This window comes from Schistocerca gregaria, chromosome 1, assembly GCF_023897955.1.
Source record: "Schistocerca gregaria isolate iqSchGreg1 chromosome 1, iqSchGreg1.2, whole genome shotgun sequence".
Lineage (NCBI taxonomy): Eukaryota > Metazoa > Arthropoda > Insecta > Orthoptera > Acrididae > Schistocerca > Schistocerca gregaria.
In genome coordinates, this window is record NC_064920.1 from 991422430 (window position 1) to 991436335 (window position 13906).

Below are 13906 nucleotides of genomic sequence, written 5' to 3' on the forward strand. Positions count from 1 at the left end.
GCAAGACCAACAATGCAATTGTGAAAAGCTATTAAATGGCATATTGCAAAGTATACACTAGCTGTCATGACTTCTTGTCATTAACCAGTCATTCTTGATACTACAATCCTAGTATAGATATCTTTTTTAATATATGCTGCATTTTCAGTTTAAACACACACTGTTACTAAACAGCTTGTCACCCAGTGCCTGTTTCAGGATTTCATACACTGTCCAAATTTAAATTCTGTAATCTACTAAAAGGTGTAAGATCTTACAAAGATTCTTCAAACTAAGTATTAAAGTTAGAAACTGCATACATGTCTTAACGTAGCATTAACATACCTCACAGTGCAAACTACCTACACTATATTTATCCAGTATTTCAGATAAAGTACTTTCAGACAGCCCACAAACTTTATACAATTTTAAACCTTTTCAAAACTTGCCATTGACACCCACCACAAAAAAGGAGGAAAGTTTACCAGTTACATCATTTTCATTGTTCTTGCAGTGAAACTTCAGTATAAGGCACTGCATTTTAATTTAATAGTTATTTTCTATTCTTTTGTCATGGGAGTGAGTCTTCAAAGAATTAGGGTAGGTGTGATTGCTTAGCTAAATAGTTATATGCACCAATATTAAATGAAGACAAAAGAGGTACTTCCAGCTTAGAACTTCATCCAATGAAATGCTAACATTACTTTTGATCCTACAGATAATCAAAAATGATGTCTGTAAGAAATCTTACTTTTTCCTAGCCAAGTTCAGTTCATAACATTTGAGTCAAGGAGGATAAATTGAAAATGTTTAAAACAAACCAGATTACATATGTAAGCCATGTAATGGCTTAACCAACCATAAGACTGGAACTGACATATCTGCATATTTACTTTTTCCTACAGAGAGCATATGCACATCAGAGGACACCAAATCAAGAAAAAATTGAAATGAAAAATCAATGGTAATACACTATTCTAGATACAAATAACTTGCCACCAGGGTGTTTTTGCAAGCATTATCTTCCATTTTTACTCCATGTGAACATTAGTTTAAAAAGAAACTGCACTTTGAATTAAAAAATTCATGCACCTATCCCTACTAAGAGATGAATTTCCATGGATTTGCATTACAATGCATTATCTTACAAAACCCACTTTTTCCACTGTACTAAAACTGTTTACTTGTCTAGCTCCAGTTCAAACTGTGTGTGCAAACAATAACACTGAAGCTGAAAATCAATGACCTGAATTCAGTTTAAAATAATGTGGGGAAAGTACACATGCATTCCATTAACACAAAGACCTAAATTACTTGGATCTGACATCACAACACAAACAGCCCTCATCATGGTTCCACACAATAAAGATAAGTTTCCAGCAGGATCTTAATTTTTAGACTGAATTAACATGTTAATTACACCATCAGGTGTAAAAGCAATAAAGACAAGACATAGAATAAATAAATTTTATAGTACGTAATGCTACAGAAAATTTCACTTCCAAGTAATTTAACTCCTGAAGCTATATTTGTTTCCAAGAAGAAATCCAAAAGCATACTTAAACACAAAAGTACCTCACAGCACAGCAGAACGAAGTTATTTAGCAGCCATAACGATTTTCTCTGCAAACTTTACATATTAAAATTTTTTGCATCACACTTTATATAGACTATATTTCACAACACTTTTTACTATTACTAAAAAGTAGAGATCATAAATCTTTCAGCAAATTTGTCCACTTTCAAACAACCATAAAATTGAATATTTTAACAAAATGATTACTACACTGCTTAACATTCACAAGACAATATTCCCAACAAATTATGAAAAAATTGGGGTTGGAAGATTTGAAAGCATTATGCAGTTCAGCACAAGGACACGAAGACCACTGTACTGATAATACACAGTACTGCCATAAAGAAACAAGGATAACTCAATATTTCTCACAATAGAAGAGCTGGTGACAAAAATGAGTAAGATACTGATGCTCTGATTACACCATCTTAGGTAAACTGGAATGTAAAATATTTGCTGGATACATAGAAACAGTCAACAAAATATTGAGTACTCCTGCCTGTGCAGTTTACATAACTTTTTTAAATATTTATTTTGGCATTAACCATATGAAGAAATATTTGTTAAAAGTTTTTTCTGAACAGGTGAAGCATTTAGTAGTTACCGTACATCTATAGTAGACTATGGTATAGATATCAAATGAACTAACAGAACATTGTGAGCTCAGTTTTTAAACTTTACAAGTTCATTTATTTTCAAATAGTGCAAATGAGTATCATGCAATCACTAAAATTAGCTATAGTTTCAGAAATGCAATTGTAAAAATTGTTTCACAGGATACAGCTTAGTTATGTAAATGGAAGAATGTTCTAAAATTCATCCCCCCCTTTTGCACACTCAATAATACTGTGCATATGTCAAGATGAACTCGCACCACAGTTGTTTACTGTCCACTGTTTATTGTTCCCCATAGAAAAATTAGTACATACATAATGGCAGAATTGCCAACTGTTATATCATAGAGCAATATCCTTTAAATCTTGTGGAAGTTCATTTTTGGGATGCTTATTTTCAAAATGCTGCCTGTATGTCTTCGGATCTGGCATCTGTGCCTGTAACAATGTACGAAAACCTTACATAAAAACTCAAAAATTTAAACAATTTTCATGAACACACAAAAATTCAGCACAGTCACCATATTTACTTAAATGTTCTGTTAATATGGTTACAGTAATGCAATCCTTCCAGCCTCAACATTTCAGAAGTTCAAAAACATAATTCCATCACTTAGTTTTGTATTTATTAACTACCTGCACACAATAGCAACAATAATATAAGTTTGAACCATGAGTACCGTATCTAATTGTACTATCATTGTTTTACAGCTTCATAAATATTTTTATTTGTGAAACCAAGACAATCACAAAATATAAAAAAACTTTTGATCACATCTGTGAAAGTTGCAGAAACACAATGGACCTGTAGCATAGCCTGAGGTGTGGATTAGGTTGGTGTTTAATGTTTGGAATTAATTGAGGCCAACAAATGTGCCATCAGAAGTTTGGCAATTGCTACTGAACATAAAGATTCAAAAGACTGACTGTAGGAAGGTTATACCCTCGATAACACCACTCTTGAAAGATGGTTTGTACGACTGACTACATTACATTTTGAAACTTCCACACAAATTTCTGCACACAGCTGACCACATATTTTGCCAGTGATGAAGCTTGATTAGCTTCAAATAAGAGAGATTAAACTGTCGTCCATACTATTTTCTTCAGGTTCTTAACTGCCTTCATATATTCCACAGTTTCTGATCAGTTAAGATATGAAAGTTTAGCTCCATTTCGTCTAAAAAAAAACCTGCCTGCTGCATTATCATTGCCCTCTTCAAACAGTTGTCAGCACTTCTATAGTCCCCATCATTTCTTGCACCAGTGTGCAGATCAAAGAACACCACAAACTTCTTAAATCTCATCAGTTTTAGAGTAGATAATCATTATGACCTAAGTCATAGGGAATTCTAACACCAATTCATCATTATAAAAAATGTCAGCACAGTACAATTAACCATAAAAAATACAGGGAACATAATACAGGACTCTGCCAAAAATAATTCATATCATCGAACTCTACGAGCTTAGAACACCCTCTTGTTCACACAAAGTAAGCCATGTAACAATTATAAAAGACCGACATGAAATAAGAGATTTAATGGCATTTACCAGATGCCCGAGTGTCAAGCTCTGGTGCCTTGACAAACCTTCATATTGGCATCTAGTTTCTTATATTAAGAACAGAGAAACTTCTTTCCGGCTTCACTAACATACACAATCTCTTACTAATTGATTAAGAGTGTTGACATCTCCTAAAAATGTAACTTTCCTCAAAGCATTTAACTCAATGATTGATCAACAAAGTTCAGCAAACATGACTCTGCAACCAGTAACGAAGTATTTTAAAAGTTTTGCTACTTCGCAAGCCACTAAAGTGAGTGCACTTAAGCAATGGCTAAATCCTAGGATCTATCAGAATCAATACCAGCATCTACAGATTTTTAGAGGCATAGCAACTAAATTAATACATACATAATTGTTAGCAAAGAAGATACCTCTTAAATTACCAACTCCCAATAGCTGGCTATTAGAGTCAGGTGTGACCTTTGTTGCCTGTCATGAACTATAGAGGTTGCTTGGCAGTAGCCATTGTGGTTGTGGAGATGTGAGAAGATAATCATATCATGGTCAAAAGGGCATCTTGACTTCAATATATTTTCAAGGGGGGAAATCACAATGTTCTTTTAATGTTTGTGAGCTTGTACAAATATTCTAGAACAACTTTGAAACAACACATATTACATTGATCCACACTGGATGAAATCTTTATAATTGACAAGTTGTGCAAGGTTATAAAGACATTAACAACTCAAAGAATTTTACCTACTTGTAGAGAGAAACAATGCAAGCAAAAGGCATGAGCGAACAATTTTAACAACAAAAATATGTTCAACGAACAAATCAATACATACAGAATATGACATCAGGGGAATAATAAATATTTAAATCCAGTGATAATTATCAAGACAAAAAACTGGCCAGTAGAATTCTCAAATTCACTCCATGTTCCTGCTTTGCCTTCACAAAGCAGCTTCTAATCATTATACAAGCAAACTTATTAACTGGAGGGGGGGGGGGGGGGGGGGGGCATGCCAGCTATCATACCACATATTCAACTCATTTCAACCAACTTACCAACTAGTTTTGAAAGGCTACAATTCCCAGTAATATTAGTATATTGTGAGTCAAAGCACAGGCATACATCTCAATGTTGCAGAGTGAACTTAAAATATTCAGGCTTCTATTGAGAACTATACATAGAATGTCTGCTGGACAACCACAAAACTTGCACCCAAAAGAAAACACCAAATGCAGTTTATAAGGATATAAGAGGTGTCCCAAAAGGTACATTAAAACATCAAAGTTTTAACAACTCGTTAATTAACTAAGTGACAAGAAGCTCAATTTGTCTAATGCACCAGTTCACTTTTTAATTTAAGTTATTCAATAAATGTTATGGCATTCCAGGCTACAAGAGCAACATAAGTATTTTCATTGTTGCTGCAGGATGTTAGGAATACTGTGAGTGAATCAAGAATTGTGTCTGCACAGGAAAATGCATAGTGTGTGGCTTTGTTTATTGAAACCAAATCAGAACCCAAATTAAGAAATTTTCAGAATGCAATATGGGAAACCATCCTCTCAATCACCCATAAGAAACTGGCACAGGACATTCATGGAAACCTGGAGTGTCAATCTGGAGCATCTCATCACGTCAAGGACAGTTGCTACCAGTTTCCCAAGTGAAATTCCCTGATTTCCAGGAAAGTTTTAGCATTTTTCCCTGAAATTTTGAGATCTCAAGGGTAAAAAAAGATTTAAGTTGACAACTTTAAGGGTTTCTGTATGTCTCCCCTGTATAAAACATTTGGTGGCAAAGATATGCATTTCCTTGGAGTCGCAAGGCAGATTTAAAATATCTTCACTGATTTCAGAAATAACCTCAGGAAAAAGTAGACCTCTTGAAAGATGTGTACGAGGCATGTTTAAGTGTTTTGAAATTAAAAAAGACGTGCTAAGACATCTCAATTTTATTTTTACACGAAAGCCTGTACTTAACCTACTTTTCAACATAATTTCCATCAATATTGAGGAACTTGTCATAACGTTGTACCAGTTTTTGAAAACCCTCCTCGTAGAAGTTTGCCACCTGACTTGTTAATCACTGCATCACCACTGTTTTGACTTCATCATCGTCTTTAAGATGCTGACCGCACTGGTGTTTATTTAAGTTCAGAAAGTCACCGAGTGCATGATCGGGGCTGTACAGAGGATGATCGAGTTTCAGATTGAAAATATGTGACGAGATCTTTGGTCTGATTTGCCACATGCGGACGGGCATTGTCTTGCAGCAAAACAATGCCCTTGCTCAACTTACATGAACTGTTGCTTCAATTCTGGTGTGACAGGCCACCCATGTTTCATCACCCGTAACAATTTGGCTTAAGAAATCACCACCATCATCGTGGTACCGCTCAAGGAAAGTCAATGCACTGTCTAAATGTTTGGTTTTGTGCACATCCATCAACAGTTTTGGTACCCAATGTGCACAAAATTTTCGGTAATTCAAGTGCACGGTCACAATGTTATACAAAACACTAGGAAAGTCATGCTGCACGGAGGAAATTTTAAAGCGTCTCACCTTATTGTCCACTCCCTGCACCAAACTTTCAGTAACTATGAAAGGACGCCCACTCCGCTGTTCATCATGCACATTTATGCGGCCATCTTTAAATGCTCTCACCCACTTTCTTACCATTCCATTACTTTTCTCCGTAAACTGCACAGATCTCACGATGAATATTGATTGCTTTTAGGTCTTTAGCACTAAGCACTAAGAAATCTTAAAAGCACATACTTCAGTCAGCAAGATTTACAATTATCGGAGACATCTTTAACACTTGGTACACAACGTAAACAAGGGATAATCAGACTGTAATGGCATCAGTGCATAGATTAAGGTGCAGGCTTTCATGTAAAAACATAATTCAGATATCTTAGCACTTTTTTTAAATTTCAAAACAGTAGGCCTACTTGCTTAAAATCACACCTCATAAGGCAGGAGGAATTTTGTAAACCAACACTACGAGTTACCACCAACAAAATGTTGGTTCTACTGCCAAATAGCACTGCCTGAGCTAACCATTTTTGATAAATTCAGGTTTGTAGGCTGAAGGGTGTGTGTGTATCTGGTCAGGCACCAATTTCTCTATTTTTAGAGATTTACTACAATGTATAGAAAGTAGCACAAGTGAGGGAGTAGCATAGAAGTGCACATACACAGCTGTGTGCAGCCAGTGAATGCATGACATCACAGTAAAACCATTTCATCTACCAAGACAAAAAACAGCAGCCCGAATAAATCATTCTGATTTAATGCAAAATGTTGGAACATTTTTCCACAACATCTTTTAAATTAAGAAGTTGTTAAGAAGTGTTAACTTTACAAGGAAACAGTCAAAACTTCTACTTGTGCACTGCAACTTGTTAGTCCTATTATTAAGTGTAAGTAATACTGGAAAGCATATGGCATCTAAATATTTCTTATTTTCACTTAAGGCTGACTCCATCAGAGAGGTCAAATTTGATAAACTTCAAAGTCTTCGTGCATGCGTGCATGTTAATATATCTGGCAGCAATCTTAGTTTATTCATTGGCAAAAAAGTGAAATGAAAATGTCTTTTACACATACCACCCACATTCAGCACAACTCCATAGATGAATATTTTAACAGACTTAAGCCAGCTTAAGTAAAAGCATGTTAGATTTAAGTTTTGACAGAACTCCGTCAACTATCAAGATTGGGTATTCTGTGTATGATAAATTAATAGTGCATAACAGTGTCATTCCGAGATGTTAATTCTGTAAAGATTAACTGTTCCATTTTACCACATCATATTCACCTATTTCGACAGATAGCAAGTATTACATTCAAATGTGTTATGTTTTTATGTTCTACTTTTTGGCATGCTCCACACCCACAAAAATCTTTTTTTTTGGGTCTATGGAACAAAAACTGAATACAATTAATGGCAATGGTAAATAAAAACCATAAGTATTCTTTAAAACATTGTTTCCAGAATATTGGTGGTTGAAATGTAGGTCAGAACTGTAAACAGGTGAAAGCTCAAAACTATAAACCTTTTTCTTAATGTACATGTATTTCACTAATATCTTCAGTGTAAAGCATTATAAGAGCTTGGCTGCAAAAATGTGATACTCATTCTGTTACCGTAAATTAAAAGACAACTTTAATGAGACAGAACAAAGCTGCAAGTAAAAATAAGACGTTTAATTACTTTTTATACATACTAGTATGTATGCAGTGTCAAATTCAAATGTAAATAAGGAAATTATTAAAATTAATTCCATCCTGACCAACATTTTCCTTGACAACATGATCAAAAAACAATAAGTTCACTTAAATGTGGAGATACAATCTTTTCATGGCACTTTCTGTCACATTATACAACTGTGTATAAAGACTTCGTAATGAGACATCCAGCTTACATGTGACATTGGAGAAGTAAACCCAAACATCATCTTTCCTACTGGGCCATGAAAGGACTTGATTCAGCAGCAGGGACGCAGTTAATCTCTAAGTCTTTAAATTCGTGTAATACCTGGGAATCTCATGTATACCACTGTCATATTTGTAAGTCTAATATTGCCCCACTTTCAGCTGCTCCAACAAAGCATTTTCATGAGCTGCCATAGCAACACGGTTCCCATTTGCATGTGTTTAAAGTCTCTTCATTAGAAAGGTGTTAGTAGCACTGACAAAAATGCATTGAGTGATCATGTTCCTGTATTCCAAAACCCTTGACAAGATTTATCTCTTGTGGAGAAATTGAAAACATTAACACTAATTTATGGAGTATATTGTGCAGAACTTTCAGATTAACTAAAATAAGTATTTCCTGCACACGATCCTTCTTGTTATCTATTAAGACAATTTTTCCTTCCTGCACAATGCCTTGTGTAATAATAAAAAATTATGGTTAGCATAACTGGGAAGAGCCAGCAAACATCTTTCCTCTAACAAAAGTTGTTCCCCATGACAATCATCATCCCTAGACAGTTGACACAAACACAAATACCCAGTGTTTATCAAAATATTTCAATTTGGCTTATCTAATACAGACAGTCTGAATTTAACTTACCGTTTTAATTTCATGGTTGCATTAAATAACATTGCACTGAAGGACTACACTACAGAGCAATCTCTTATCACAATTATTTCACCATCAACCAAACTGTCACTGTCCAATCTGACCTAGACCTCTAAGCTACAGATATGGTATCACAGCCAAGATTTCAGGAGGAGTGGATGGCAGTAACACTAGTCACAGCTTAGGATATAACAGCTATTAGCACCTCACTGTCAGGTCTTTAATTGTGGCAATAAGAGTTTTAGGCCGAGTTTAGCACTGAAGAAATAATTGAAAAAGGGCAAATAACAGTACTTAGATGCGTGGAATAGATGAAACTGGTTATGGCACAAACATAAAATTAGCTGTTTAGAAAATTTTCAAAGTTGCAAAAAAATAGCTAGGCACAAATTTCAGGCAAAAAAAAAAACCCATGGAAAAGTGAAGCAAACATATCTGCAACATCAACTTGAAATGAGTAAATTTAAATATGAGTGTGTCTGCATACATCTGAACTTAGAAGGGACATGCCTGTAAATTAGTAAGATTATAACCTCTACCTGATCTGACCAAAAATGAAATACTGTTAGGCAGGAAAACAAAAAATTGAAAATATAAAACTAAGTGGGTGCAAGTACTTCCTATAACCATTTTTGAAACAAAGCTATTAATACCATGCAGCCTGCATTTTCACCTCTGATAAAACACTGCACTGCAATGAGCAGATCTAAATCCAAATTTCTTTCACCATGCAAAGCCAACATTACAAGAATAGAAGCATAATTTCAGGAAATTCAATAAAAGCTTTAATTTTATACCTTGATATGTATCATGATTTAGCCCTGGCTGCAAATACAGAACCACACAGCTGACTTTGAATTGTCGATTATGCATTGAACAGATTTACATCACAAATTAGTCTATAGGAAAGCTGTTAGGGCAAACTACAGAACATGCCCTCAACTTTGTTATTAATTTATAAAATGCGTTTTTGGAGCTTTCTTGTAACAGTCCGTCACATTTACCTTGCACACTACACAGACATGCACAAGCGCCGCTTGTGCAGCCTTCTTCTGGGTATTGGCATTGTGACCCTGCTGCTTTTTCTGTTTAGCCAACTTTTCGGCAGCTTTGGCCTGCGACTGCAATTTCTGCTGTCCTCGTGCCATTGCAAACTACGACAAACAGAGTGCATGTTATACTTTATGGAACATAATATATGCAATCTTAATTACGATAGCTTACGAACAATGACAAGAGACCTCTTTCAGCAATGTTTACGTATTCAGTTTTGAAAACTGTCACACCATGTTAATTTATTGCAACATACAAAAAAATTAGTCATCGTGAAAAGTTACGGTTGTAACATACGATCAAATTCCAATTAAAAATCCCGCTACTACAGACCTCAGCGCACGCCGTACAGTTAATGGTAGCAGCTAGTGTGTCAATGTCCTACATCAACCTTATGAATCATCATACATTTCTCCTCTCACGCACATTCTTACTACATTAATTACAACGTTAATTACAATACTTACGCACTCCGCTATGAATTTGCCACGACTCACAAGAAGAGTGAAAGTGAATCTCCAATCCAAATTCTAACGATGCAACACCTTTCACGAAAGCAGAAGCGTTTCCGAAGTTTATCGCAGATAACAAAAGTGCTGCCAACTTTAAGGACTTCAATGTCCGGAATCAGTTCGATTTATTGTTGTTCCAGCCGATTATTATTACGTTGAACACAATTTCCTTTATTTACATTTTCATAAAGCACAGTTACTTGTATTCGCATATCTTTAGAGACTCATCAAAATAATTAAGTAGTCGACAATTTTGATAACCAAATTGTTTTTGTCAATTTATTAAAAACTAATATACGTATGCAGCGTAGAAAGAGAACAGTGAATTTGTAACTTATTAAGTAACTCCAATGTATTTCACAGAAGTAAGCGCTAGATTTGAATGTTCAATGGCTTTAAAAATTCAGCACTGCCAATGTTACAAAATCTCTGGTGAGAGTTCAAAACGGAATGTTTGTTTACAAACACAATTTGACAAATTACAAATTTCTGAAATGTGTCACGAATTTGCTAAAAGGCACCTTGAAGCTATGGAACTGGAACTGTTTGTTACAGTCGTTTCACGCGTAATTTAATGTTATAGCGTTATTTTTGTAAGGTAGGTACACATCACAAAAAAGTCATTTTTCGTAACGTGCCGTATAGTACAGTGCAATTATTTGATTTTTTTCCCCCAAGGATAAGACCATATAAGCACTAGTATGCGAAAATACGTAGACCAGTTTTAACTACTTGAACTGTCATGTCAGCATTAGGTGGTTGATTAATAAAGTAATACAGACCTGCCGTTTCATAAATCTAAAGACAAAGGAGACTCGTAAAGGATGTCGAAGCTGTCAGTTGCCCAATTCTCAACCGCTGTATATTATCTATCAGGTGGCTATGGGAAATTATTCAGCAGCATTTGCTTTACAACTACTGAACCGCACACTGCAGAATGCGCTTCCATCACTCCTTGTATTGTTCAGATTCCTCTCATTGCTAACAATGTTTAAATACTGTACTAGTTGCATATTTCTGAAGGCCATCATTGATATTAGAAGCTTGACAACACAGTGTATGAATAAAAAGTCTGTGTACCTCAAGATCGTTACCATATTTTTCAAATGACATTTCTCAGCATGGTGGACCTACCAACATAACAGCTAACACTTGTCATCTAGGTTACGCCTGATCCTACTGGCAGCTTGGTAGCAGCTACATCCACCACATTGTCTACAACGGTAGTGGAGCATGATTCTTCATCAGTAGCATTTAGTTTCCATCCTGGACTGGTTTGGTTGTTCCTAAGCACATTCCTTTAGGGATGAGTTCTGAATTCTTATAGATTGGTGATTTAAAGTTCTTGTCCTCTTGCAGTGCTTATGATTGTCACTGGTATGTAGATTTGACTGAGCATCTAGGTTCATGGGAGAAACTCATCTCATTGATGATGGTGGGATAACCACATCCTCAGCAGCAAACGACTGCCTAGTGAAATCTCTGTTACGTGTGATTCTTGGGATAGCTTTGTCGTTCTGGAGCCTTGATCTTCCACAGTCTACTACTGCATGTGATGCCTGCAAAAGATCAAATCGAAGAGTAACATTATGACTGCATTCTGTTAAAACAACAAGTTATAAGGCCTCTGATCTGTTATGGATAGTTATTCTTTCAATATATGTTCCCTTTGGCTAATCTGTTTCCCATTTGTGACTTTCAGAACAATCACTTCCATATCATGGAACATAGTCCTTGTTCACTGGACATTCGACATTACAGAACAAGAAACCCTGGAGTTGAATAGTGCTTAGGTATGTTGGCTGTCAATGATATCGATAAGATTTCCTGACATCTTGGGTAACAGTTGTCCATGGAGGATTTTCATATGTGGTGGTGTCACCTCTATACATGGTAGCCTTGCTTAATTTTCTTGAATTCAGCAGTTAGGTGAGTGGCTGATACCTCTTTATGGCAACAGGGAATGCCAAAAACATATTGGGGAGTGACGTAATTCAAGGTACGGTGATGAGATACATTCCATAGGTTGACTATAATCATCTGCAATTGACTGGCATCAATAGGACTGTTGTGATGTTTCATGTTTTGCAGCATAATAGCCATCGAACACTTGTCTTTTTTCTCTTGAGTAGTGTAGGCCTACAGTGAATCCAGCACATCTGCAGTGGAAGCATACTGAAATGTTTTCATCTGTCCTGCTAATATCTGTTCCTCTGTGGGGCTGCTTTATGCTTGGTGGAGAAATTTGTTTTACCTTTGTTGGTCAGATGCTGGGTTGATGTTTGACAGCGGCGCCATAAACCTTTGTTATCAAAGTCCATTCTTAATGGTGCTTTAGACTGGCGGTGGAGATTGGTGCTAAACATTGAAATGCCTCTCCTTCAACATTTCCTGTTGCCTCCTGACATGGGATCAACATTCATTGCTGCTATCTCTTGTGTACTCGGTTTGATATTTCTGGCTGCCATAACCTGCTGTATATTATCTATTACTACCTGGCATTTGAGAGAGTCTAGGTCATGGTGGTTTTCCACAACAGCCATAGGGGAACATTCAGGAGTTGGTCGTACCTCTTTCATCCATCTTTTTTCTGTTACATTTCCTCGACCACTTGATGAATTCCTCTGTTGTTACATCCTTTACAAGAAATGCTTGGCACATATCTTCTGTGACTCCTTTCATAAAGTGTGAGGTTTTGTCGATTTTAACACTTTCACATTCACTTTGTGACAAAGGGGCAATACATTCTGTATGTAAGACTTGAATTATTGCCTTGTCTGAAATAGTGTGTTTAGATTATGATAACTGTTGCTTTGTAATTATGAACTCCCGGTTCCTGATTTAATGTTCAGACTAACCATGTTGGTAGTTCTTCTCCATTGCAACTGTATCTTTGTTGGAAATTAGTATATCCACCAGTAGCCAGATATCAGCACATGCATTAGAACCCAGAAGAGGAATGGGTGAAGCTGCAAAGCAGAAGGACATCTTGCAGAAGAGAACACAAAACCAAATGGTAGTCGGCAAAACGTGGCTGACACAGTGGACAAGAAACAAATAGGACAAACCCAAAGCAACGAGTGCAACAACAAGGTGCAAGCCAAAACCTTCATTACAACAGTGTCAACAGGCCAAGAGCAAAGAGAGAGACAATCCAAAATGTGACCAGAGAGAACAACCAAGTGCCAAGCAAGTTTGTTGTGGAATACTCCATTAGCACAGTGATGTACTATCAGATGCAATTACAGAACTGGCTAACCATTTGCTGGGTGGCTGTATTTATACTGTCAGACAGGACAGCATTTCCAGCATATTCACATGGTGAGATGGGGAACGTAAACACTATATGAGCACAGTGCTGCGGTGATACTATGCCATCTAATGCGTAATTCTTCCAGCAGGCATTGAAATTTCACAGAGCCTGATACCAGAGAAATTTTAAAACTCTATTCTATTTTTAACTTTCTATCAGTTAATAGGAATTATTTCATAATAAATCAGATTATACTGCTCTTTCAGATACAATGAGGTAATACTTCAAAAGATTGTGTATTC

The 13906-nt window shown here is 36.1% G+C and overlaps 2 protein-coding genes across 3 annotated transcripts in view; one reads left to right on the forward strand and one right to left on the reverse strand.

Moving 5' to 3' along the window:
- Positions 1 to 1432: 1432 nt before the first annotated feature.
- LOC126278244 (zinc finger protein 706-like) lies at positions 1433 to 10396 on the reverse strand. Its single transcript, XM_049978234.1, has 3 exons — positions 10307 to 10396; positions 9791 to 9940; positions 1433 to 2607 (listed from the first exon to the last, which is right to left on the reverse strand). The coding sequence occupies exons 2-3, from the start codon at positions 9932 to 9934 to the stop codon at positions 2512 to 2514; spliced, it is 240 nt and encodes a 79-aa protein (XP_049834191.1). The 5' UTR covers positions 9935 to 9940; positions 10307 to 10396; the 3' UTR covers positions 1433 to 2511.
- Positions 10397 to 10770: 374 nt separating this feature from the next.
- The window catches only part of LOC126278230 (RCC1-like G exchanging factor-like protein), a 148824-nt gene continuing 145688 nt past the window's right edge, over positions 10771 to 13906 (forward strand). Inside the window, exon 1 of one of the 2 annotated variants that reach the window (XM_049978221.1) lies at positions 10771 to 10949. The gene's annotated coding sequence lies outside the window, so the exon portion shown is untranslated. The remainder of the gene's footprint in view (positions 10950 to 13906) is intronic. The other variant, XM_049978213.1, reaches the window with a different exon arrangement.

Excerpts from the sequence above, each read along its gene's own strand:
- LOC126278244 (XM_049978234.1), bottom strand. The coding sequence starts at position 9,934 with ATGGCACGAGGACAGCAGAAATTGCAGTCGCAGGCCAAAGCTGCCGAA. Across the intron at positions 2,608-9,790 it reads ATGTCTGTGTAGTGTGCAAG|GCACAGATGCCAGATCCGAA; the intron begins GTAAATGTGACG and ends ACATTGTTACAG.